Source organism: Homarus americanus, unplaced genomic scaffold (assembly GCF_018991925.1).
Source record: "Homarus americanus isolate GMGI-L3 unplaced genomic scaffold, GMGI_Hamer_2.0 scaffold16712, whole genome shotgun sequence".
NCBI classification, from domain to species: Eukaryota; Metazoa; Arthropoda; class Malacostraca; order Decapoda; family Nephropidae; genus Homarus; species Homarus americanus.
In genome coordinates, this window is record NW_024757794.1 from 3,253,455 (window position 1) to 3,280,779 (window position 27,325).

General features: G+C 42.4%; 1 protein-coding gene across 4 annotated transcripts in view; it reads right to left on the minus strand.

Annotated features, from left to right (window-relative positions):
* LOC121857809 (ras-specific guanine nucleotide-releasing factor 2-like) overlaps nt 1–27,325 on the minus strand; it is a 140,549-nt gene that overhangs the window by 81,207 nt on the left and 32,017 nt on the right. For 3 of the 4 annotated variants that reach the window (XM_042354049.1, XM_042354048.1, XM_042354047.1), the window contains exons 2-5: nt 10,100–11,340; nt 3,499–3,627; nt 1,339–1,593; nt 380–576 (exon numbers count right to left, since the gene is read on the minus strand). In XM_042354049.1, the coding sequence (XP_042209983.1) occupies nt 380–576; nt 1,339–1,593; nt 3,499–3,627; nt 10,100–10,258 (740 nt within the window). In that variant the 5' untranslated portion in view covers nt 10,259–11,340. The remainder of the gene's footprint in view (nt 1–379; nt 577–1,338; nt 1,594–3,498; nt 3,628–10,099; nt 11,341–27,325) is intronic. The other variant, XM_042354050.1, reaches the window with a different exon arrangement.

The window sequence follows — 27,325 nt, forward strand, 5'->3', positions numbered from 1 at the left end:
GACTCACTCAACACCTGACCTGTTGACTTTTTGTAAAAAATCTACAGGATCATCGAAATTTAGCTATTCTCTCACCCCCCACCCCACCCCAACAGCTTATTTCACCTGATGATTAAATACCCTAAAGGTACTTGGGGGCGTTAGGATAGGTTAGGCTGGGTTAGGTTAGGCAGGGTTAGGTTATATTAAATTAGATTAACGTTGGTACTAGGTTAGATTAGATTGGGTTAACGTTAGACTAGATTAGGTTAGATTAGATTAGATTAGGTTAACATTAGATTAGGTTAAGTTAGGTTAGGTTAGCATTAGAAGGGAGCTTTAATCTTCACGTGGTCGGACTACACTACCCACCTCTCACCTTTGTTAACACCAGCCTTACCTGTTTCTCTTCCTCATACTCTCAGCATGGGGAGACCTGATGTACTCTTCGACGATCTGCTTCCACCGCCTGCGACACAGCCACCCTCGGAAGAAGCTCTGCACCTTCTTGATCTTCTTAATCTCCTCAGAATCCTCGGGAAGGTCCTCCAGTCTCCTTGAGGGCACCACACGCCACTCCTTCTTCAGCGTGCACAGCTGCCCAAACAAACAGGTGATGTATTACTTCTAAATAGGTCTCAATTTGGATTACTGTAGAGTAGAGGCGAAATAAAAATAAGTTACCAAGGTACTTTTAGGATTTAATGAATAAGTCCGAGGTGCCGTGTTCTGTTCCATCCATGAACCGTGAGACTCATGAACCTGTGAGTCCGAGACATCACACAGTGCACCATCTATGGACCCAAGAATGTGTGATGTCTCGGATTCACAGGTTCATGAGTCTCAGGGTTCATGGATGGGATGGGGGGGCTGACAGGAATTTTTTCCGCCACTGTATATTAACTTGTCTATTGTGGTCAAACAAAGGTGGTGGTTACAAAGAAACGGTGTAGCTGTGATGACTGGATATGAGGTACTTGTAGAAGAGGGTTCGTGATCATAATCTGGGCAGAGGTGGTGTGTTAACTTTGGGTACCAACCAGTGGGGAAAATCTATCATTTCACATTATCTTTTTTTATCATTATCAAGGTAACTTATGATTGTCTAATGAGTGGTGATTTAATAATTACTTTACTGTTGAATTGATACTTAGATATTGTGTGTGTGTGTGTGTGTGTGTGTGTGTGTGTGTGTGTGTGTGTGTGTGTGTGTGTGTGTGTGTGTAAAATATAGGAATTCACATACTATAAGGTTTCACCAAACACAGAATTTTCATAACTATTTAAAAAATATTTTTAAGAAGATAAGTATTGTGCATAAAGACACTGGCAGGTAAAACACCTAAATCTACAACTTACCTCAGCACGGAGTTTCTTGATCTCTGAGGTAAGTTCCTCACACTGCTGCGTATACTGCCACTTGGCTGTCTTCTCACTCTCTACTATCTGTAGCAGGTGCAGGTGCTTCTGTTCCAGCTCCTCCTTTTGTAGAAGCAGTTTGTTGAACGATGCTTGACGGATCACGTCTATCCAAGCCTTGCATTCACCTTCTGTCTCTGCTTTTAAGTCATACTGACGCTGGTTCTCGCGGCGGTACGTTATGGCAAAGCAGAACTGTTGGTGAAAAAGCGATTAAACATTATCTCTCAGCCTCCAAGACAAATGCACGACTAAATCAAGAAGGCAACAATGCTACCTGATGTTACTTATCAGCTGTCAACAAAGATGGACACAGTAATACCAAACATAAACACTCGGTAGGTAGTAGGCAGCTACCGTACAGGGAGGTACTACTGCCAAAGAAGATATTGGAAGCATAATGTGTTGTCTAATGGTAGACCCTGCTGCTATATGGCATCACGAAAATTTTTACCAATTCCCAGGTTGCTGATTTGACTTTCTGCCTCATTTACACACAATTGCAGTCTCAATTGTTTCTCTTACTTTGACAACACAACATACATATATCGTTTCTTACTAATGATTTTTTTAAATTGTTTATATAATTATGGTGCTTTATTATTAGTGTTAGTATTATTATTATTATTAAAAAAAATATTTATTTTTTATTAATTTTTATCTATTATTATTATTATTATTATTTTTATTATTATAATTATTATTATTATCATTATTATTATTAATATTATTATTATTAAAAAAATATTTACTTTTTTATTCATTTTTATTTATTATTATTACTATTATTATTATTATTATTATTATTATTATTATTATTATTATTATTATTATTATTATTATTATTAATATTATTATTATTATCGCCCCCAGGCCCTGATGTGGGCCATTGACCTGTGTCCAGGCGGGCTAATCCCCGTTAAGAAATGAATAAATAAATAAATGAAAATAAAATAATATATATATATATATATATATATATATATATATATATATATATATATATATATATATATATATATATATATATATATATATGCTGATAACCACAAGGAAAAAGAAAACACGAAGTTCCTGAGCGCTTTCGTATAATTCACATCTTCAGGGGTGAGTACAGACTAAGAAGAAGTAGCCCACTCATGACCATAAGAATCTCTTAGTATTACCATTTCACAAAAATTTCTCTCAAATTCCTTTACAACTAAAAACCTGGAACGCCAATGTTGCATTTAAAAACTCATGCACTGTAAAACAAATGTTAATCAAGAACTCCCAAACAATACAAATGGCTGTATTTATAAAGTCCCTTGCAATGAATGTAAAATGTTTTACTTAGGCCAGACAGGTAAAGATCTTGTAACTAGACTTAAACAGCATAAATATAGTGTTAGGACAGGCCAGGAATCCAATGCTCTGTTTGTTCATTTGAGGGATAATAAGCATTGCATTGACTGGGATAATGCCTCCTCAATATTACCATGTACTTCAATTGACAGTAGGAACATCATAGAATCTAGTCTCATTAAACATACCGAATCCGTCAACATGAATTTAAGTAATGGTATGTACAAATTGGATAATTTCGTAATAGAAGATTTGTAACCAGGTGAAGGTTGTGGCAGCACCCTCTGACCTGACTACCTACACTGCGGTGCTTTTGTGAAGATTAGTAGGGTCATTACCTATACCGGACCACTTAGGACTTGATCCCTCCTCTGTATATATATATATATATATATATATATATATATATATATATATATATATATATATATATATATATATATATATATATATATATATATATATATATATATATATATATAAAACATGTTATGTATTTCTCCTTAGTCTGTACTCACCCCTGAAGATGTGAATTACGCGAAAGCGCTAGGGAACTTCGTGTTTTCTTTTTTCCTTGTGGTTATCAGTATATACCTGGATCACGTGCACCTACAGTGATTTACTTGCTTATATATATATATATATATATATATATATATATATATATATATATATATATATATATATATATATATATATATATATATATATATATATACATAATGTATATATTGTATTTTAAGTTAATCTTCTTACCTGTTTTTCAGTGTCCTTGTTCTTGGTGTTGGTATTGGTAGTAATGAGACGTTCACAGTAGCAGCCCTCCAACATGATCACACCAGATGGTTTCACACTCGCCTCTCCCTCTGAGTAGAACAACAGATTCTGCCAGGAAGATAGACCAAGTGCCACATGAGGTCCCAAAGCAACTGTGGTTCTCAGAGGAAACGGTAGTACTGTATGTAATGTGAGAGAATCGATTAGAATGTTGAGACTTCTCAGAGTACTACAAAGACAGCAAGATGTTCTGACCTCACTGGGGGAAAGGTCATGGCAGGGTTAGCTCCCGAGGGGTAATTATCAGATATGGCCAGTGCTATGTGCGGTCTTGGGTATGTGAGTTTGTTGACCAAACTGGAGTGGTCCATGGAAGAATTGGCGAGGGCCAAGGAAGAAATTGAGAGGACCACGTTGGAGAACCTGAAATTAAAGGAAGAGCTGGCGAAATTAAAAAGGGAGCCAGTGTCTGACGAAAACTCAAGCGAGTGGAAGGTGGTGAGTAGTGGGAAGACGAAGCTGGTGGTGAAGAAGTACACCAAGGATACGACAACAACGACAACAACAGCTAAGTGTACCAACCCGTTCAGTCCCTTGATAGACGAATTGGACGTTAGTACAGTCAGGGACAGGGATGACAAGGAAGGTATAAAAACTTTAATTGTTGGTGACTCACAGGTAAGGTACATGGACAGGGCCTTTTGTGGTAAAAACAAAAATAGGATGAGGGTGTGTTTGCCAGGAGCTGGGTGGGGGATATAGTTGACAGGATGGACAATATCTTGTCTGGTAATGGGAACAAACCCATTATCTGCCTCAGTGCAGGAGGCAATGATATTGGCCGGTGTAGGAGCGAGGAGCTTTTTGATAAGTTCAAGGCAGCTGTAGATCGTATTAGGTCTAAGGGAGGGATCCCTATCATATGAGGTGTCCTGCATAGAAAGAGAGTTGGCAGTGAATGGTTGTCAAGGGCAGTTGGTGTCAACGACCGTCTTGGCAGATATTGCAAGTCAATATCAGTCCCATTCATTGACAACTGGGACAACTTCTATGGCAGAAGGGACCCTTATGCTAGGGATGGGGTGCACCTGTCTAGGGATGGAGTAGCAACCCTGGCTGGAGCTCTAGAGGGGGCAGTTCAAAAGATATCGAAGTCTTTAAACTGCTAGGAGAACATACGAGCATGGGGGTGGAGGAGACTGCAGTGGGAGAGGGTAAACAAAGTGAAAGATTACAGGGAAATAGTGTTAGGAATGATGACAAAACTAAATTAGACAGGGAGTTTAAAACTAAACGCGGTAAAGGGAGGACTCAGAACACGACTAACTTAAATGTATACTATGCGAACAGTAGAAGTATGAGAAACAAAATGGATGATATTAGGGCGTTGGTATGTACCGAAAAAATCGATATAATAGCATTCACTGAAACATGGTTCAGCCTAGACACACGTGAGTTACCAGTCGAATACCAAATTGCGGGTTACAAACTGTTTCATACCGATAGGCAGACCAGGAAAGGAGGCGGAGTAGCAATCTATGTTAGGGATAATCTGAAGTGTGAAATAAATAAGGAAATAAAAACTGAGCGGAATACAGAAACAATTTGGATAGAATTAATCGACGGTAGGGAAAAATTAATCACAGGAGTAATATATAGACCTCCCAATCTTGATAGAGTCAATGAGCGACTTATCTGGGATGAAATGCGCAGGGCTTCCATACACAACAAAGTCTGTATAGTAGGCGACTTTAACCTTGGCCAAATAGATTGGACTGACCTTACAGGTAACTCAGAATCAGAGGATTTTCTTGAGACGATCCAGGACTGTTTTCTAAGTCAACATATAACCGAACCCACAAGGGGTAGTAATATACTCGATTGAGTTCTGTCAAACAGAGAAAACCTCATTAGCAGTGTCGAGGTAGGGAACGAACTTGCAAACAGAGATCACAAAGAAATTAGATTCCAGTTTGATTTTCAGGGCAGACGTAAGGAAAATTCCACTAAAGTACCAGATTTCAGAAGGGCGAACTTTGACAGTTTAAAGAGGCAGCTGAGAGAGGGGGTGTCGCGCTTGGCCGTGAACCTGACAGATGACACGGACCTGATAACGAGATCTGAGATTGCCGAGTTCCACGACAATTTAAATAGTGAGTTACTTAATGCACAAAGGCAGAACATACCATACAAAAAACTCAGATCAGACAACAATGACCCTAAATGGATAAATAATTATTTAAAGAACATCATTGGCCAAAGGAAGGCTATAGGTAGAAGGATAAATCGTGGCGAAATTCACCTCCGGGACTATTATAGGGTATTGGCGAGTAGGGTTAAAACCGAGATAAGGAAAGCAAAGAGGAATAATGAGGTAAGGATAGCAAGGGAGGCGAAGACAACCCCCAAAGGATTCTATCAAATGTATCAAACTAAAACACAAGAAAGGATTGGACCAATACGGTCAGACACCGGCGAGCTCACTGATAACGACAGAGAAATGAGCAATAATTTGAATAAATATTTTTCAACAGTTTTCACCACCGAAAATTTAAACATGATACCCGAGGCACAGACTCTATTCAGAGATAGTGAAGAAAACAAATTAAGCGAGATAGTAGTGACTAGTAACGATGTTAGTAAGCAAATAGACAAACTAAAGCCTAATAAGTCACCTGGTCCCGATGAGATATTTGCCAGAGTATTAAAGGAATGTAAGGAAGAGCTTAGTATGCCCTTAGCAAAGTTGTTTAACATGTCCTTAAAAACAGGTGTAGTACCAGAATCCTGGAGGATAGCGAATGTAATACCGATTTTCAAGAAGGGGATAGATCACTATCCTCTAACTACCGCCCAATCAGTCTAACATCAATAGTAGGCAAATTACTGGAAGCAATCATTTCAAACTCTATTCGAAATCACCTGGAGAAGCACAGATTGATCAATGATTCCCAGCATGGCTTCACAAGCGGACGTTCTTGTCTAACTAATCTATTAACATTCTTTTCATCAGTTTTCGAATCGATGGATGAGGGGCACATTTATGATGTGGTATATCTCGACTTTAGCAAAGCCTTCGACAGAGTCCCCCACGAAAGACTAATTAGAAAGGTAGAAGCTCATGGCATCAAAGGTAACATCCTTAAATGGATTAGGGCGTGGTTACAGGACAGGAAACAGAGAGTGAGCATTAACGGCATTAAGTCCCATTGGAGCAACGTCACAAGTGGAGTTCCCCAAGGCTCAGTACTTGGACCATTATTATTTATTATATACATAAACGACATAGATATCGGCATAGACAGCAACATAAGTAAATTTGCTGATGACACTAAAATAGGAAGTGTTATTAAATCTGACGAGGACTCAGCAAAACTACAGGAAGATCTAAACAAATTTTTCGAATGGTCTGAAAAATGTCAGATGAAATTCAACGTGGACAAATGTAAAGTACTCAGTATAGGAGATGTAAACAGGGAAACCAGATACCAGATGAACAACGATGCCATAGAGAAATCCGACTGCGAGAGAGATTTAGGAGTAATGATAAGTAGGAACCTTAAGCCAACTAAACAATGTGTTTTTGCTCGTAACAAGGCTAATAAAGTACTTGGGTTCATACAAAGGAGCGTTAGTTAGAAGACTAGCGAGGTCATCCTAAAACTGTATCTTGCTCTTGTGAGACCACACCTGGATTACGCAGTTCAGTTCTGGTCACCGTATTACAAAATGGATATAGAATCCTTGGAAAGAATTCAGAGGAGAATGACAAGACTAATCCCGGGCATTAGGAACCTTGAGTATAGACACAGGTTAAAGCATCTTAATTTGCACTCCCTCGAGAGACGTAGAGCGAGGGGCGACCTGATAGAGGTGTATAAGTGGAAGGCAGGGCTAAACAAAGGGGACATTACAAAGGTACTCAAACTATCCAACCAGGAGCGAACTCGTAACAATGGTTTTAAATTAGACAAATTTAGATTTAGGCGTGAAATAGGTAAACACTGGTTTGGAAACAGAGTAGTGGATGAATGGAACAAGTTACCAAATATCATCATTAACTCGAATACGCTGAATAGCTTCAAACATAGGTTGGATGCTTATATGAGCAATAGGGTTTGGGTGTAAACGGGACTGCCCAGTTTGGGCCAATAGGCCCGCTGCAGATTCCTCCATTCTTATGTTCTTATGTTCTTAATCCCACAAGTCCTTTCCTCAAACTATTCAAATGAAGCTAAGGACACAACCCATTTTTTAACTTTATTTCAAGCACTATTAATGAAGGAAGGTGGAATCTACAGGCAAGCTCTCAAGTTGACTAAATGTATTGCAAGAAAAGAGACTCTACCATACGCTATTACGAAGAGTCAAAAAGGCGTAGAGAAATATGAAGAGAAGAAAGAAAATGCTGCTACAGAAGATGGTACGACATGAACTACTACAGGCGTGTTGGGTGGAGACAAGTGGAGATGATTGAGGCCAGGTTAGGGAGACAAGGGAGGTCAGTCTTAAGAACACTTGATATGGAGGTTGAAGGAACAAGTTTCACGTCAATACTATCAAGAAGAAGAGGGATGGAACTGTGAACACCCATATGTTTTCGCCCACCGTCCACCCAACTGTTAAGGGGTGCCTGACTTTACAGTTGAGGAAATGGAGGTAATCAAATGTAGTGCCGGCCACACTACCTCCTTGCGCACCGAAGACTAGGTTAAATAAGTAATATCATCGTACATCACGGTAGTGGATGTATTGAGTGGTGGTGGCGGTGCGGGAGTGACTACCATGATGGTACATCGACCCCTGTGTGTGTACACCCTCACATCAGCGCCCGCACCACTCACCAGGTTGTGACATATACACACACATACACGTTTTCGTTTATGCGTGCACACATACACACACACACACACATACACACACACACATATATATATATATATATATATATATATATATATATATATATATATATATATATATATATATATATATATATATATATATATATATATATATATATGTCGTGTGAGAGATGGACGACTTACAGATTAGATCCTTGGTTGAGAATCCAGTAAATCGTTTTTTTCCTCTACCATCCGTTTATAATTTAACTCTACGACTCCTGACTTTAAAATCGATGATATGGTGTGGCTGTCACTCTCACACCAGGGGTCACACCATGTATTACCACACCACCTTTATATACCCCCAAAAATCACCATTTACAAATTTAATCACATTCCTCCTCTTACCTCTCCACGTCACACACACACACACACACACACACTTATGTCACTTGTATATTATTTGTAATTCGTAACCCATTCCCCAAATATGTAACTGTATATTTTCAGCCTTCTGGCTGCCAAGCTCTTTCAATAAACCGTTAATTATTATTATTATTATTATTATTACACACACACACACACACACACAGCATCACACTAGTTATTGGTCGAAACAGAGAGAGGCTGAAGACTGCAGTACTTCCGGCTTTGAATATGAAGTATGCAATGATTTTGAGTTCGTGTGTGATGCCTAAAGGAACTCTGGACCACTCTCGATTCACAACACATACTGGAAGGGTGATTCTTCAACTTGTCATAGCCTCATATTACACCAGTGGAACCTTCTGATGGCGAGCAATATACATAGTCACTGGAAATAATGCCAATATATTGAAACCAAACCCTATAAAACCTGGGTATTCTTTTTTGATGATTGCATATGTTGTGACCAGTGTTTAGTATGACAATTAGCCAACGAGACCTCAGATATTACTAATTAGGAAAGATTGTCATTCACGTCACCTTAAACAACCTAGTCAAGGATCAACTGTGTTTGAAAATGACGTTTTGACTACAACGAAGGGATGATTTACTACGGGGTCTTGAAATGATGGCGTGTTGAACCAATAACGTTATCTTGATGGAACTTGAAGACACACAGTACCTGACAAGATCTCTAGTTAATTAGGTGTTGAAGGCCCGTACACCTGAGGTCAAAATTAGCTCTTTATTCACCTCCATATTGTTCTTGTGATAACTTCTGAATCAATGGTCGTATCTTGTTGAAACTTTTTCCACACAGACTATAGGATGGAGTCTTGTGTTGATTAAAGTTTCATGGTCACTGAAAGTCTTCCTAAACAGCTGCTTGAGGAATATCCGATCTTAATATATATATATATATATATATATATATATATATATATATATATATATATATATATATATATATATATATATATATATATATATATATTATACTTATTCTTTTTTTTCTTCAACCTCCTTTCCTCTCACCTTTCTCTTTCCCTGTCTTTCTCCACCCTCTTTTCTTTTCATCTATCCCCCTCCCTTTTTTTCCTCTTTCCTTCCCTATCTTCCCCCTCCCCCCACCCTATTTCCCTCTCCCTCCACGGTTCCTTCCCTCTTCTTTCATCCTCCTTCTCTTTTACTAGTTAAGTCTGATATGTAACAGCTTTTGCCACCTACTACCTCTTTTAAAGAAACTGAGAGAATCAAAGACGATATGCGTATAATAGTGTTTGTGAGAGAATAAGACGGTACAGTACCTGGTAGAGTGTGAACCATCTAATCTGCCACTTGTTGGAGTCCGATGAGCGCTTGTAGAGGTAGCCAGAATAGTTGTGGTCATGGCGCGCCTTCTCGGCCAACATCAGGACCTGGTTCTCGTTGATCCTGATGGTGCGCTGCATCTTAGGACTTAGCATCTTGACGGTATACGTGATGGTGGTGGTGGTGGGACTGGTGCTGGAGGTCCCGCTGGTACTGGAGGCGCTACTGGCAGCGGCAGGAGTCTTACTTGTGCGTCTGCTTAAGGCGGAGGATGAGGTGGTTGTGGTAGTAGCGGTGGTGAGTGTTGAGTTAGAGGTGGTGGACCCCTGAGCGCGGCGGGACGCCCAGAAAACTTGATAGGCCTTATGTCACATGGTCGGATGTTGGGCTACCTGAGAAAGCTTTCAATAGAATGACAGGTAGAACGATGGCTACCTGTCCGTTCTTCAACTTTACACAAGCGAGTGTTCGTTAATCCTCCCAGTAAAATCTGCTTTACTATATCCAGCTTGAGTAGTAGTAATCTCAGTTACACTTTGACAAGTTTTGTCTTTCATGTAAAACTTAGCTCACGGGAGTTCAAAATCACAAAGGGGTAAGAGAGCTTGAGGATATTCATAATTACAGTTCTCAGAAAGTATGATTAAAACATTGGTCATTCCGAGGGTTGCTTATCCTCAGTTGATATGTTAAGCTTTGGAGCTTGGCGAGGCCCCAAACAACCATGCTATCTCAAACTAATTATTCAAGTGACTTTGAATTTGATTACAAAAAGATAGGAATTGTATCACTTCATGTCATGTAAGAAACATATGTTACAAAACAGTTATCTAAACAATAATCTAAGTGTAGGTCAGCAGGTATTGGTCCACACGAGCACACATGGATGAACATGTGTTTGCTCCTCTAGGCAGACTGCTGTCACTCTTGATTGTGTGCGGCGCAGCTCTTCCCATTACCGCTGCTGTTAACAAACGTTAAACATAAAAAAAAAAATTAACGACGCCTACAGTATGTGAACAGCTTCGAGCAGGGGTAAATATTACTCCTGGAGTCAGGTGCAGGGAGGGTAGATCTTTGTTATCTGCTGCACAACAGGATGATGCACCTTCTTAGTTACTTGAGGCGACACACATGTGAGGCAACAAGAGCAGCAGCTCGCCTGGGAGACACTTCCGCCCTGGTAACCTGGATTGCCGTCCACCTGTTGTGTCCCGGGACACGCTCACCTCCTCCTCTGTTAAGATACAAAGTAAGTTACATTTATGAAAACAATAGTTTTATCATGTTACACAATATCTATCTATCTATCTGTCTGTCTATCTATATATCTATCTATCTATCTGTCTATCCATCTATCCATCCATCCATCCCTCCATCCATCTGTGAGTGTCTGTCTGTCTGTCTGTTCCAGCCATGCCATAGCTCCAAAACAGAGGAGTTAGAGACCTGAAACTTTACACGCATATTACATGGGTCCCAAGGTTGTGCACCTTAGTATTACTATTGACCACGGACTCCCGGGTGGTCCGGAAAAGAACCAAAAATCTTCACCGACTGAGATATCACCACGGCGATTGTGGGAGGTAGTTACCCGTGTCAGGGAGGACTAACTGTGATAGTCAATGCTATACAGTATATACATAACCCGAAATTTTAGCATTATTGTTTTACAAAATATATTATTAATCATTACCTCACTACACAAGATAAATAAATCAACCCTAAGTACAGTTTCTTTATATTTTAGACCTCAATACAATCGATGTATAATTCCAACCACGGTGTATAATTTGAAGTCAATATTTAATACAAATTTAATAAAAACCGATGTATATTCTCACACTCCTTCACCCAATCTATAATTCCGACCTGGAGCTGTGTTGTCGACCTCACTAACAAGATCACACCTTCACTAAACTCTATATATATTTCGAACAGTTTAGACCTCTTTATAGAATTATAATGTGATATAAATTACAACTCCCACAGTCGATATATAATCATTAAAGTTTATTAATTCGGAGAAGAATTATAAGAATAATATGAGTTTCCTCAAGAGAGTTATCTTTCACGTCAGTCAGCTGGTGGTAGTGGGTGTGGTGATGCAGCTCTCCACTCATACTACTGTTACCTGCAGGATGCTAACTCACTGTGTTCTACCATCAATAACTATAGATGACACTTCATCCTCCATGGATTCAAGTCAACTGCTTGTGGGAACATAATCTGAACCCTTTCACATATTATAACAAGTACAGTAGGTTTTAACAAATGACCCACTCTCGTTTTTCGCGCGCACGCGCGCGCGCGTGTGTGTGTGTGTGTGTGATAACACGAAACACACTCATAACACCATCAAAGAGAGAGAGAGATAGTGACAAAGATAAAGACAGATAGAGACATAAAGATAAAGAGAGACAGAGACAGAATTCACATCTATTCTGAGGTGATTCTCTTTTTTTCTCTCGTAATAAGTTAACTATGTTAGGTTAATATTTTTCTCCCGGTCGTATGGTATAGAAGAGTTAATTGTTAGCGCGGAGGGAACCATAAATTTCGAGGTGTCGGGTTCGATCACCGTCTAGGGCTGAGGTTTCATGGTTTAGGGACCTTGACCAAGTAGTTTCCACACACCGCAGGCAGGATGTGAAGAGTAGTAAATTACTTTCTTCTTCTTTTGTTTTCTTCTCTATTGTTAACTTTAAGGGAGGTTAGTTTAGCTTAGATTAAGGTAGGTTAAGTTAGCGTTAATATGGTTAATGTGCAGTTGAAATTAAGCTAGGAAGAGAGGGGGTGTAATGATAGTCTTCAAGTGATCCATTTCTTAATACTACACCATACTCTGAGGCTAATCTACACGGGAGCGATGAGGGTGGTGATGGTAGGTCTGTTTTCAGGGCCAGAGAGCGAACACCCCTCAAGCTGAAACCTTTACATAATAATTACAAACACACACACACACACGATACTACTTTGCTGTCACTCGGAATCGAGCATGAAAATCATCCAGCTATGATACAATGATTGACATGAGTTATTAGGGATGTCACCTTCATTGGTGAGTTTTGAAGTGACTAAAGTGGCTGATACGGGATCGGCAAAGTTGTTTACAGATGTTGCTCATGTGGAGGGCTACATCGAGTGCGGGAGGGGCAATGGCAGCGTCTTTCCGGCGTTGGCGCTTGTCTGCATCCGTTTGCAGTCGGGCTAACTCGAAAGAATTGACACCTTCTCGTGTGGTGCTCCTCCAAGCGTTACGATGTGGAGTAATCGACTCCCAGGTGATGGGGTCGACTTGGCACTTTTTTATGCTTGTCTTAAGACTATCCTTATACCTTTTCAGATACCCGCCGGCGTTACGTTTACAATTCATTGGGTGAGTGCAAAGTAACTGCTTTGGCCGTCTACTGTCGTCTATGCGGGTAAGATTGCCAGTCCAGCGTAGATGTTCGTGGATAATGGTAGCCTCGATGCTCCTACAGTTGGTGTCAGCAAGAATGCTGGCATTTGTTCTCTTGTCTTCCCAGCGAACTCGGAGGATGGAACGTAGACTACGTTGGTGAAAGTTTTCGAGTGCCTTGAGGTGCCTCCTGTATGTGACCCATGTCTCGCAGCCATATAGCAAGGTGGGAAGAACCACTGCTCGATATACGTGCAACTTTGTACATAATTTCAGCTCCCTAAAGCTGAAGACACGGTTTCGGAGTCTGCCAAAGGCTTTAGATGCACATCTCATCCGATGCTGAATTTCTTCATCAAAGTCCGCGGTGGTGGACAGGTGGGAGCCGAGATACTGAAAGTGGGTAACATTAGAGAGGGTAATACCATTAAGCTGGATGGATGGTGGAGGTGTGGCTGAACCAGGCGCAGGTTGAAAGAGAATCTGAGTCTTACGTACATTCACCTCAAGGCCGAAGTGTGCTTATGCATCTGCGTAGGTGTTCAGGATCTCCTGTAGGTCGCGTTCAGTGTGAGCAACAAGAGTAAGGTCGTCTGCAGACTGAAGTTCAGCAATGGAAGCTGCCGACACCTTTGTTATTACTTGGAATCGTCTTACGTTGAAAAGACCCTTCATCCGGTACTGGATTTCCTCCCTGCCGGCTAAATTGGCACTGGCATGAGTAAGGAAGGCAGCCAAGAAAATGGAAAAGATAGTCGGTGCCAGTACACACCCTTGTTTAACCCCCATTTGGGCGGGGGAAAAGTCAGACTGGGTGCCATTGTGCAGGACACTGCCGTTCATGCTATCATGGAGTTGCCTCACAATGGCGATGAATTTTGGTGGTCAGCCAAAACGGCTGAGTGTCCACCAGAGGACTTCCCTGTTGACAGAGTCGAAGGCCTTGGTTAGGTCGATGAAAGCCATGTACAGGTCACGAAGCTGTTCTCTGCACTTTTCCTGTATCAGGCGGGCAGCAAAGATCATGTCAGTGGTGCCACGTGATGGTCTAAAGCCACATTGGGATTCTGGGAGGAAGTTTTCCGCCTCAGGAAGAAGTCTGTTCAGGAGAACTCGGGCGATAATCTTGCCAGCTACGGACAGCAGCGAGATCTCACAGTAGTTGTCACAGTCTGGCCAGTCTCCCTTGTTCTTATAAATATTGACGATGGTGGCGTCTTTAAGAGCTTGGGGCATTTCCTCCTTTTTCCATTCTCCAGGAAAGAGTGGAGACAGCTGGTATGCAGAGGTCCTTCTGCCTTATACTCCTCGGCTGGGATTCCATCAGGCCCAGAGGCTTTGTTATTTTTCATCTGTTTGATGGCAGTAGCTACCTCATCCAGGGATGGAGGATAGCTGAAGTGGGTCAGTTCTGAATGATGAGGGACCTGCTGGTTAGTCAGGACATCCACATCAATGTTTCGGTTGAGCAGTGAATGGTAGTGCTCTTTCCAGCGCTGAAGGAGGCCTTCATTGTCTTTAATTATGGAGTTACCATCGGATGAGCGGAGGGGGGCTGCGCCACGAGTGATTGGCCCATATAATGTTTTAGTGGAATTGAAAAATTTGCGCATCTTGTGCTGATCTGCAATTTTTTGTGTTTAACAAGCTTTATTTTTAAACCAGTCATTCTTTAGATTGCGAAGTTCCCGCTGGGCTGATGCTTTCTTCTTGCAGAAGGTATCAGCTTTGGTCCGAGACTGAGGGTTGTTCTGCCAGTCAGTTAAAGCAGCACGTTTATCATTGATGAGTACATTGATTTCCGGGTCATTTTCTTCACACACACACACACACACACACACACACACACACACACACGCATACACACACACACACATACACACACCACCAAAAAATTATGATTACCCTCCAAAAATGTCCTGGCCTTTGCCCGAGTCTCTTATGTTGGGTAGACTACAGAGGATAGCTTTTGAAAGATTGAGTGAATGTGTCAAACGTAGATAAGAAATGGTAGATCTTTCATCAGGAGAAAATGTAATATTCACAAGACGAGAATTAGCCGGGCAGGAGCGACACTGTCCTCACGTGACAGACTCATTACACACCACCAGTTATCGACTGGCACTCCGGCTGCCTTACCTTCTCTTAGTCACACGCACAAACTACATCAACCACATAAATGTTGGGAGCTCAGGATAATCGAGTGGATCAGATATTTAATATTAAAGTTAAATTTCCACAATATGTAAATAATTTTTACCTCATTAGAAATTATATTCTTATCATTCTTGCCTGTTGAAACCTAGCGGTGATTACTTAATTTTAAGATGATTCTCTATATATATATATATATATATATATATATATATATATATATATATATATATATATATATATATATATATATATATATATATATATTTCATGTAGATCCACAATGAAAACGTGGATAAGATAAATCTTGATAAAATCACACGGGAAAAGGGAAACAACGGAGCACCTTAGCTTTCGTCTTCGTCTTGAATAAAGACGAAAGCTAAGGTGCTCCGTTGTTTCCCGTGTATTATATATATATATATATATATATATATATATAGATGTGAATTACAGCGCTTGGGAACTTCGTGTTTTCTTCTTTCCTTGTGGTTATCAGCATATGCCTAGATCACGCGCACCTACAGTGATTTACTTGCATATATATATATATATATATATATATATATATATATATATATATATATATATATATATATATATATATATATATATATTTCACTTGTGTAAACATGTCATTAATGAGCATTTTGTTAACACGTTAAACTACGAGCATTATTACAGCCTTTGAACTTGTTGATGCCAGAGGTCAGCTTCCCGGCAAGTTTAGTGTTGTTGTCAACTGAAGGTTTGTTTGTTTGATCTGCCATTAGCGAGAGAACTGCGTGTGCCATTATATTAAAGTGTACATATGTGTGCGCATGTGTGTATGCGAGAATGGGCACGCACGGTAGTCACACCTGTGTTGAAGGTTACATGTCACGCCTACATTGTGACCGCGTTGACCCACAGTAGCGTAACACACCCACAGGCAAAACACACTCATCCCCAACCTCTCACTATGGTGTCCGTAGTAGCTAATTAAAGTGATGGTGAGGCAGGTGTAGTAGTGATGGTTCTCAAGAGGCGGTGACCTGGTCCATAATGAGACTCAGGTGAACAAGAGGTTATAATCCAGGCCGGAAGAGCTGTTGATGCGGCCCAAGTGTGTGTGTGTGTGTGCCCTGCAGCATCCTACATCACCAACACCCCTCTCGCTCCCTTCCACTTGTATTACCCCACAAAACACTAACCCTACATAAAGTAAAGAGTCTTGCGTGTGCACAAACTATATTTTCTATAATGTATGTACTCTATATATATATATATATATATATATATATATATATATATATATATATATATATATATATATATATATATATATATATATATATATATATATATATATATTAATGCACTTTATGTTCAGGGGACATTTTCTGTTTGAATATTTCAAAGTGATGTGTATGTGTGTGAAATTTTTTATATTTTTAATTTACAGTTTTTCTGTGTGTGTGTGTGTGTGTGTGTGTGTGTGTGTGTGTGTGCGTGTGTTGTGTATGTGTGTGTGCGTGTGTGTGTGTGTGTGTGTGTGTGTGTGTGTGTGTGTGTGTGCGTGTGTGTGTGTATGTGTGTGCGTGTGTGTGTGTCTGTGTGTGTATGTGTGTGTGTGTGTGTGTGTGTGTGTGTGTGTGTGTGTGTGTGTGTGTGTGTGTGCGTGTGTGTGTGTATGTGTGTGTGTGTGTGTGTGTGTGTGTGTGTGTGTGTGTGTGTGTGTGTGTGTGTGTGCGTGTGTGTGTGTATGTGTGTGTGTGTGTGTGTCTGTGTCTGTGTGCGCGTGTGTGTGTGTGTGTGTGTGTGTGTGTGTGTGTGTGTGTTTGCGCGCGCGTGTGTATGTATTTGCGCACGCGTGTATGTGTGTCAGTGTGTCCCAGCTGTGTACCTGGCGTGTGCACCTGTGTGTGTGTGCGTGAGGGGCGGGAGGGGCGGCTAGATCAATACTCGGTCGTAGCTTTTACCTTGACTGCGTGAAGGGGTGTGAGTAGGAGGGGGGAGGTTCACTTGCCAAGCCTCCTCCACTACTGCCCTACCCCCTGCCCTACCCCTTGCCCTACCTCCTGACCTACTTCCTGCCTTACCTCCTGCCCTACCTTCTGACCCACTTCCTGTCTTACCTGATGACCTATTTCCTGCCCTGACCCCCTTCCCTACCTCCTGACTTACTTCCTGCCCTACCTCCTGATCTACCTCGTGCCCTACCACCTGACCTACTTCCTGACTTGCTTCCTGCCCTATTTCCTGCCCTACTTCCTGCCCTACCTCCAGCACTACTTCCTGCCCTACCTCCAGCACTACTTCCTACCTTACCTCCAGCACTACTTCCTGCCCTACCTCCAACACTACTTCCTGCCCTACCTCCAGCACTACTTCCTGCCCTACCTCCAGCACTACTTCCTACCTTACCTCCAGCACTACTTCCTGCCCTACCTCCTGACCTACTTCCAGCCCTACCTCCAGCACTACTTCCTGTCCTACCTCCTGACCTACTTCCAGCCCTACTTCCTGCCCTACCTCCTGATCTACCTCGTGCCCTACCACCTGACCTACTTCCTGACTTGCTTCCTGCCCTATTTCCTGCCCTACTTCCTGCCCTACCTCCAACACTACTTCCTGCCCTACCTCCTGACCTACTTCCAGCCCTACCTCGTGTCCTACCTCCGGACCTACAACGTGCCTTCTTTCCTGCCCTTCATCGCTAGCTATAACTTGCCCTATTACATGTATCCGCCTTATATCTTGCCTTACCCTCTCTCCTGCCCTGTGCCCTCTCTTCTACCTACTCAGCTACTTATTGCCCTTTCTTTGTTCTCTCCTACCCTACTTCCTATTCTCTCCTTGACTTCTTCTTCCTCCTTTACTATATCTTCCTTTCCTCCCTCCTTACCTTATGCTGCCATCTCTCTCCACGTTTCCCTTCCTACTCCTTCCTTTCTCCCTCCCTCCCACCTAACTACTTCGTATTACCTTCCTTCTTCCCTCCGACAAGCTACGCCCTCCCTTCCTACCCCTCCTTCTCTCATCCTAGCTCATCCTTATCTGTGGTATAATCAGGTGTGTGTTGTGACCAGGTGTTTGTTGTGACTAGATGTGTGTTGTGACCAGGTGTGTGTTGTGACCAGGTGTGTGTTATGACTAGATGTGTCTTGTGACCAGGTGTATGTTATGACCAGGTGTGTGTTATGACCAGGTGTGTGTTATGAGTAGATGTGTGTTGTGTTCAGGTGTGTGTTGTGACCAGGTGTGTGTTGTGACCAGGTATGTTATGACAAGGTGTGTGTTGTGTTCAGGTGTGTGTTGTGACCAGGTGTGTGTTGTGACCAGGTATGTTATGACAAGGTGTGTGTTGTGTTCAGGTGTGTGTTGTGACCAGGTGTGTTATGACCAAGGTGTGTGTTTTGATCAGGTGTGTGTTATGACCAGGTGTTTGTTATGACCAGGTGTGCTATGACCAAGTGTGTGTTGTAACTAATGCGTGATGTGACCAGGTGTGTATCTTGACCAGGTGTGTGTTATGACCAGGTGTGTTATGACCAGGTGTGTTATGACCAGGTATGTGTTATGACCAGATGTGTTATGACCAAGTGTGTCTTCTGACCAGGTGTGTATGGTGAGCAGATGTGTGTTATGACCAAGTGTGTCTTGTGACCAGTGTGTATTGTGACCAGGTGTGTGTTATGTGGTGTGTTATGACCAGGTGTGTTATGACCAGGTATGTGTTATGACCAGGTGTGCTATGACCAGGTTTGTCTTGTGACCAGGTGTGTATTTTGACCAGATGTGTGTTATGACCAAGTGTGTCTTGTGACCAGGTGTGTATTGTGACCAGGTGTGTATTTTGACCAGGTGTGTATATTGACCAGGTGTGTATTATGACAATGTGTGTTATGACCAGGTGTGTTGTGACCAGGTGTGTGTTTTGACCAGGTAAATGTTATGACCAGGCGTGTGTTGTGACCAGGTGTGTTTTATGACCAGGTGTGTTTTATGACCAGGTGTGTTTTTTTATGAACCAGGTTTTTATTATGACCAGGTGTGTTATGACCAGGTGTGTCTTATGACCTGGTGTGTATTATGACCAGGTGTATGTTTGGCCAGGTGTGTACCAGGTGCCTATGTTATGACCAGGCGTGACCTGGTGTGTGTGTTATGACCAGGTGTGTGTGTTGACCGTGTGTATGGTGTGTGTGCAACTTATAAACAGTGTGTGTGTTATAGCCACCTGTGTGTTATGACCAGTGTGTGACCAGTGTGTGTGTGTGTGTGTTATGACCAGGTGTGTGTGTGTTATGACCAGGTGTGTGTTATGACCAGGTGTGTAATGACCAGGTGTGTGTTATGACCAGGTGTGTGCTGTGAGGTGTGTGTGTGACCAGGTGTGTGTTAGCCAGGTGTGTTTTTGGGACCAGGTGTGTGTGTGACCAGGTGTGCGTTATGACCAGGTATGTGTGTGTGTGACCAGGTGTGTGTTGTGACCAGGTTGTGTATTCTGACCAGGTGTGTGTTATGACCAGGTTGTGTATTCAGTGTGTTGAGACCAGGTGTGTGTTGAGACCAGGTGTGTGTGTGACGAGGTGTGTTTTGGGACCAGGTGTGTGTTGTTATGACCAGGTTGTATTCTGACCAGGTGTGTGTTATGACCAGGTTGTGTATTCTGACCAGGTGTGTGTTATGACCAGGTGTGTTAAGACCAGTGTGTGTTATGACCTGTGTGTATAATGTGGTCAGGTGTGTGTTATGACCAGGTGTGTGTTTTGACCAGGTATATGTTACGACCAGGTGTGTGTCATGACCAGATGTTTGTTATGACCAGTTGTTTAGTGACCAGGTGTGTGACCGGGTGTGTGCTTTATGACCAGGTGTGTGTTATGACCAGGTGTGTTTTATAACCAGGTGTGTGTGTTGTGACAAGGTGTGTGTTATGCCCAGGTGTGTGTGTGGGGTGTGTGTTATGATCAAGTGTTTGTGTTTTGACCAGGTGTTTGTTATGATCAGGTGTGTGTTATGGCCAGGTGTGTGTTATGGCCAGGTGTGTGTTATGATCAAGTGTTTGTGTTTTTACCAGGTATATGTTATGACCAGGTGTGTTATGACCAGGTGTGTGTTATGACCAGGTGTGTGTTCTGACCAGCTAGGTGTTATGACCAGGTGTGTGTTTTGTCCAGGTATATGTTATGACCAGGCGTGTGTTGGACCAGGTGTGTGTTATGAGCAGGTGTGTGTTATAACCGGTGTGTATTATGACCAGGTGTGTGTTTTGCCCAGGTGTGTATTACGACCAGGTGGTTATGTTATGACAAGGTGTGTGTTATGACTAGGTGTGCGTTATGATCAGATGTGTGGTATGACCAGGTGTATGGTATGGCCGGATGTGTTTGTTATGGTCAAGTGTGTGTTATGACCAGGTGTGTGTGTTATGACCAGGTGTGTGGTAAGACCAGGTGTCTGTTATGACCACCTGTGTGTGCTATGACCAGGTGTGTGTTATGACCAGGTGTGTGTTTTGACCGGTGCTTGTGTTATGACCAGGTGCGTGTTATTACCAGGTGTGCTATGACCAGGTGTGTGTGTGTGTGTGTTATGACCAGGTGTGTGTTATGACCAGGTGTGTGCTATGACCAGGTGTGAGTGTTATGACTAGGTGTGTGTTAAGACCAGGTTTTGTGTTATGACCAGGTGTGTGTTATGACCATGTTTGTGTGTTATGACCAGGTGTCTGTAATGACCAGGTATGTGTTATGACCAGGTGTGTGTTATGACCAGGTGTGTGCTATGACCAGGTGTGAGTGTTATGACCAGGTGTGTGTTAAGACCAGGTTTGTGTTGTGACCAAGTGTGTGTTATGACCAGATGTGTGTTATGACCAGGTGTGTTATGAACAGGTGTGTGTTATGACCAGGTCTTGTGTTATGACCAGGTGTTTGTTTTGTCCAGGTGTGTGTTATTACCATGTGTGTGTTATGACCAGATGTGTGTTATGACTAGGTGTGTGTTATGACCAGGTGTGTGTTTTAGCCAGGTGTGTTCGTTATGGCCAGGTGTGTGTTTTAACCAGGTGTGCCGTTAACATAAGAACATAAGTACATAAGAATGGAGGAAATTGCAGCTGGCCTATTGGCCCATGCTGGGCAGCGCCGTTTACACCCAACCCCTATCGCTCATATATCCATTCAACCTACCATGTATATTTGAAGCTACCCAGCATATTCGAGTTAATGATGAAGTTCGGTTAACTTGTTTCACTTATCCACTACTCTATTTCCAAACCAGTGTTTACCTATCTCGCGCCGAAATCTTAATTTGTCTAATTTAAAATCTTTGTTACGAGTTCGTTCTTGGTTGGATAATTTAAGTACCTTTGTTATATGACCTTTTTTAACCTTGAATTCTATTTATACACCCCAGTCAAAACGCCCCTCACTCTTGGTCTCTCGAGGGAGTGCAAATTCAGATGGTTTAATCTGTCTCAGTACTCAAGGTTCCTAATGCCCAGGATTAGTCTTGTCATTCTCCTGTGTAAATGCTTTCTAGTGATTCGATATCCTTTCTGTAGTACGGTGACCAAAATTTAACAGCATAATCCAATTGAGAAGCACAAGGAAGCCAAGGTATAGTTTTTGGATATCCTCGCTAGTCTTGTAACTAACACTACTTTGTACCAAGTATTTTGTTAGTCCTATTTAGAACAAATACACATTGTTGTCTTGGTTTAAGATTCCTATTTATCATTGCACCGAAATCTTTCTGACAGTCGGATTTCTCTGTAACAACGTTGTTCATCTGATGTCTGTTTTCTCTGTTTACATCTCCAAGATAAAGTACTTTACATTTGTCCACATTAAATTTCATCTGCCATTTTTCACACCATGCGAAAAATCTGTTTAGATCTTTCTGTAGTTTTGCCGAGTCTTCGCAAGATTTAATTACATGTCCTATTTAAGTGCCATCAACAAATTTACGTATGCTGCTGTCTAAGCCTATAACTACAGTATGTCGTTTATGTATATAATAAATAGTAATGGTCCAAGTACTGAGCCTTCGGGACACTAGTGACGTCACGCCAATTGAATTTAGTGCCATTATTACTTACTCCCTGTTTCCTGTCCTGTAACCACGCCCTAATCCAGTTTAGAACATCTCCAACTGCATGTGCCTCCATTTTAAGTATTAGTCTTTCGTGGGGGACCCTGTTGAAGGCTTTGTTAAAGTCGAGGTAAACCACATCATAATCGTGTCCGCCACCCACTGATTTGAAAACAGTTCAAAAGAATGATAATAGATTTGTTAGACATGAACGTCCACTTGTGACACTATGGTAAGAATCGTTGATCAATTTGTGTTTCTCCAGGTAATTTCTAATTAAGTTTGAAATTATTGCTCCCAGCAATTTGCATACAATTGATGTTAAACTAATTGGATGGTAGTTTGAGGATAGTGATCCATCTCCCTTCTTGAAAATCGGTATCACAATCGCTATCTTCCAGGATTCTGGTACTACACCGGTTTTTAATGACATGTTAAACCAGTTTGCAATGGGCATACTAAGTTCTTCCTTACATTTCTTTAATGTTCTGACAAATATATCGTCGGGACCTGGTGATTTATTAGGCTCTAATTTATCTATTTGTTTACTTACTTCATTACGAGTCATTACGATCTCACTTAATCTATTTTCTTAACCCTCTCTGTAGATGGTCGGTGCCTCGGGTATCATGTTTAATTTTTCGGTGGTAAAAACTGATGAAAAATTATTGCTCATTTCTCCGTCATTATCAGTTAGTTCGCCGGTATCTGACTGTATTAATCCAATCTTGTCTCGGGTTTGGTGACGTGACCAGGTGTGTGTATTATGGCCAGGTGTGTCATATGACCAGGTGTGTGTTATGACCAGGTGTGTGTTATGATCAGGTGTGTATTTTGACCAGGCATGTGTTATAACCAGGTGTGTGTTATAACCAGGTGTGTGCTATGACCAAATGCGTTTGTTTTGACCAGGTATGTGCTATGACCAGGTGTGTTATGAACAGGTATATGTTATGACCAGGTGTATGTTATGAGCAGATGTGAATTATGACCAAGTGTGTGTTATGAACAGGTGTGTGTTATGACCAGGTGTGTGTGTTATTACCAGGTGTATGTTATGACCAGATGTGTTTTATGACTAGGTGTGTGCTATGGCCAGGTGTGTTATGACCAGATGTGTACTATGACCAGGTGTGAGGTAAGACCAGGTGTGTGTTATGGCCAAGTATGTTATGACCAGGTGTGTGTTATGACCAGGTGTATGTTATGACCAGGTGTGTGTTATGACCAGGTGTGTACTATGACCAAATGCGTTTGTTTTGACCAGGTATGTGCTATGAGCAGGTGTGTTATGAACAGGAATATATTACGACCAGGTGTATGTTATGAGCAGATGTGAATTATGACCACGTGTGTGTTATGACCAGGTATGTGTTATTACCAGGTGTGTGTTATGACCAGGTGTGTGTTTTGACCAGGTACGTGTTATGACCAGGTGTGTGTTTTGACCAGGTGTGTGTTATGACCAGGTGTGTGTTATGACCAGGTGTGTGTTATGACCAGGTGTGTGTTATGACCAGGTGTGTGTTATGACCAGGTGTGTGTTTTGACCAGGTATGTGTTATGACCAGATGTGTGTTTTGACCAGGTGTGTGTTTTGACCAGGTGTGTGTTATGAGGTGTGTGTTATGACCAGTGTGCTATGACCAGGTGTGTTATGACCAGATGTGTACTATGACCAGGTGTGTGTTATGACCAGATGTGAGTTATGACCAGGTGTGTGTTATTACCAGGTGTGTTAAGACCAGGTGTGTGTTATGACCAGAAGTGAGTTATGACCAGGTGTGAGTTATGACCAGATGTAAGGTATGACCAGATGCGAGTTATGACCAGGTGTGTGTTATGACCAGATGTGAGTTATGACCAGGTGTGTGTTATAACCAGGTGTGAGTTATGACCAGGTGTGAGTTATGACCAGATGTGAGTATGACCAGATGTGAGTTATGACCAGGTGTGTGTTATGACCAGATGTGAGTTATGACCAGGTGTGTGTTATGACCAGATGTGAGCTATGACCAGGTATGTGTTATGACCAGATGTGAGTTATGACCAGGTGTGTGTTATAACCAGGTGTGAGTTATGACCAGGTGTGAGTTATGACCAGATGTGAGGTATGACCAGATGTGAGTTATGACCAGGTGTGTGTTATGACCAGGTGTGTGTTATGACCAGATGTGTGTTATGACCAGATGTGTGTTATGACCAGGTGTGTGTTATGACCAGATGTGTGTTATGACCAGATGTGTGTTATGACCAGGTGTGCGTTATGACCAGGTGTGTATTATGATCAGGTGCGTGTTATGACCAGGTGTGTGTTATGACCAGATGTGTGTTATGACCAGGTGTGTGATACGGCCAGATGTGTGTTATGACCAGGTGCGTGTTATGACCAGGTGTGTGATATGGCCAGATGTGTGTTATGACCAGGTGTGTGTTATGACCAGATGTGTGTTATGACCAGGTGTGTGTTATGACCAGATGTGTGTTATGACCAGGTGTGTGTGATATGGCCAGATGTGTGTGTTGTGAGGAGCAGTTTTGGGATAATGAGTTGTATTGATGAATTGTAACGATCTGTTATGATCTATGAGTGTTGTGATGATGACTGTTGTAATGATGAGCGTTGTAATGATGACTTTTGTGGTGGTGAGTGTTGTGGTGATGCGTGTTGTGATGATGAGTGTTGTGGTGGTGAGTGTTGTGATGATGAGTGTTGTGGTGATGAGTGTTGTGATGATGAGTGTTGTGGTGGTGAGTGTTGTGATGATGAGTGTTGTGGTGATGAGTGTTGTGGTGATGAGTGTTGTGGTGATGAGTGTTGTGATGATGATGGTGTTGTGGTGGTGATGTGTGATTGTGAGTGATGATGAGTGTGTGGTGTGGTGAGATGTGTGTGGTGGTTGTGGTGGTGTGGTGGTGGAGTGAGTGTTGTGGTGATGTGTTGTGGTGGTGAGTGTTGTGGTGGTGTGTTGTAGTGGTGAGTGTTGTGGTGGTGGAGTGTTGTAGTGGTGAGTGTTGTGGTGATGTGTTGTGGTGGTGGTGTTGTGAGTGGTGAGTGTAGTGGTGAGTGTTGTGGTGGTGAGTGTTGTGTGGTGAGTGTTGTGGTGAGTGTTGTGGTGGTGAGTGTTGTGGTGATGTTTTGTGGTGGTGAGTGTTGTGGTGGTGAGTGTGTGGTGATGTGTGGTGATGTTTTGTGGTGTTGTAGTGGTGATGTTGTGTGGTGGTGAGTGTTGTGGTGGTGAGTGTTGTGGTGATGTGTTGTGGTGGTGAGTGTTGTGGTGGTGAGTGTTGTGGTGATGACTTGTAATGATGGAGTGTTGTGGTGTTGGTGTTGTGGTGATGAGTGTTGTGGTGATGAGTGTTGTGGTGATCAGTGTTGTGGTGATGGTGAGTGTTGTGGTGTTGAGTGTTGATGGTGTGATGGTGTGTGGTGATCAGTGTTGTGGTGATGTGTTGTGTGATGATGATGAGTGTTGTGGTGGTAGTGCAGATGAGTGTTGGTGATGAGTGTTGTGGTGATGAGTGTTGTGGTGATGTTGATGTGAGTGTGTGGTGGTGAGGTGAGTGTTGGTGATGATGTTGTGGTGATGAGTGTTGTGGTGATAACTTGTAATGATGAGTGTGTTGGTGTGTGTTGATGAGTGTTGTGGTGATGAGTGTTGTGGTGATGAGTGTTGTGGTGGATGAGTGTTGTGGTGAGTGTTGTGGTGATGTGTGGTGTGATAATGTGTGTGGTGAGTGATGAGTGTTGTGGTGATGAGTGTGTGGTGATGAGTGTTGTGATGATGATTGTTGTGGTGAGTGTTGTGGTGATGAGTGTTGTGGTGATGAGTGTTGTGATGATGAGTGTTATGGTGATGAATGTTGTGTGATGGTGTTGTGATGATGATTGTTGTGGTGATGATGTTGTGGTGATGAGTGTTGTGGGGATGAATGTTATGGTGATGATGTTGTGGTGATGAGTGTTGTGGTGATGAGTGTTGTGATGATGGTTGCTGTATGGCTAGGTGGTGGTGGTGGAGGTCGGGCACCAACACAGTGCATGTGGAAGGAGGTGTGACTGGATTGGTGGTGGTGGTGGAGGTCGGGCACCAACAGTGCATGGTAGGAGGTGTGTCCTGGATTGGTGGTGGTGGTGGAGGTCAGGCACCAACACAGTGCATGGTGGAGAGGGGAGGTGTGTCCTGATTGGTGGTGGTGGTGGAGGTCCGGGCACCAACACAGTGCATGGTGGAGGGAGGAGGTGTGACCTGGAGTGGTGGTGGTGGAGGTCGGGTCAAACACGGTGCATGGTGGAGGGAGTGTGTGTCACAGTGGTGGAGGTGGGAGGTGGATTGGTGGTGGTGGTGGGAGGGAGGCACCAACACAGTGCATGGTGGAGGGAGGAGGTGTGACCTGGATTGGTGGTGGTGGGAGGTCGGGCACCAACACAGGGCATGGTGGAGGGAGGAGGTGTGACCTGGATTGGTTGGTGGTGGTGGAGGTCAGGCACCAACACAGTGCATGGTGGAGGAGGGTGTGACCTGGATTGGTGGTGGTGGTGGAGGTCAGGCACCAGCACAGGGCATGGTGGAGGGAGGAG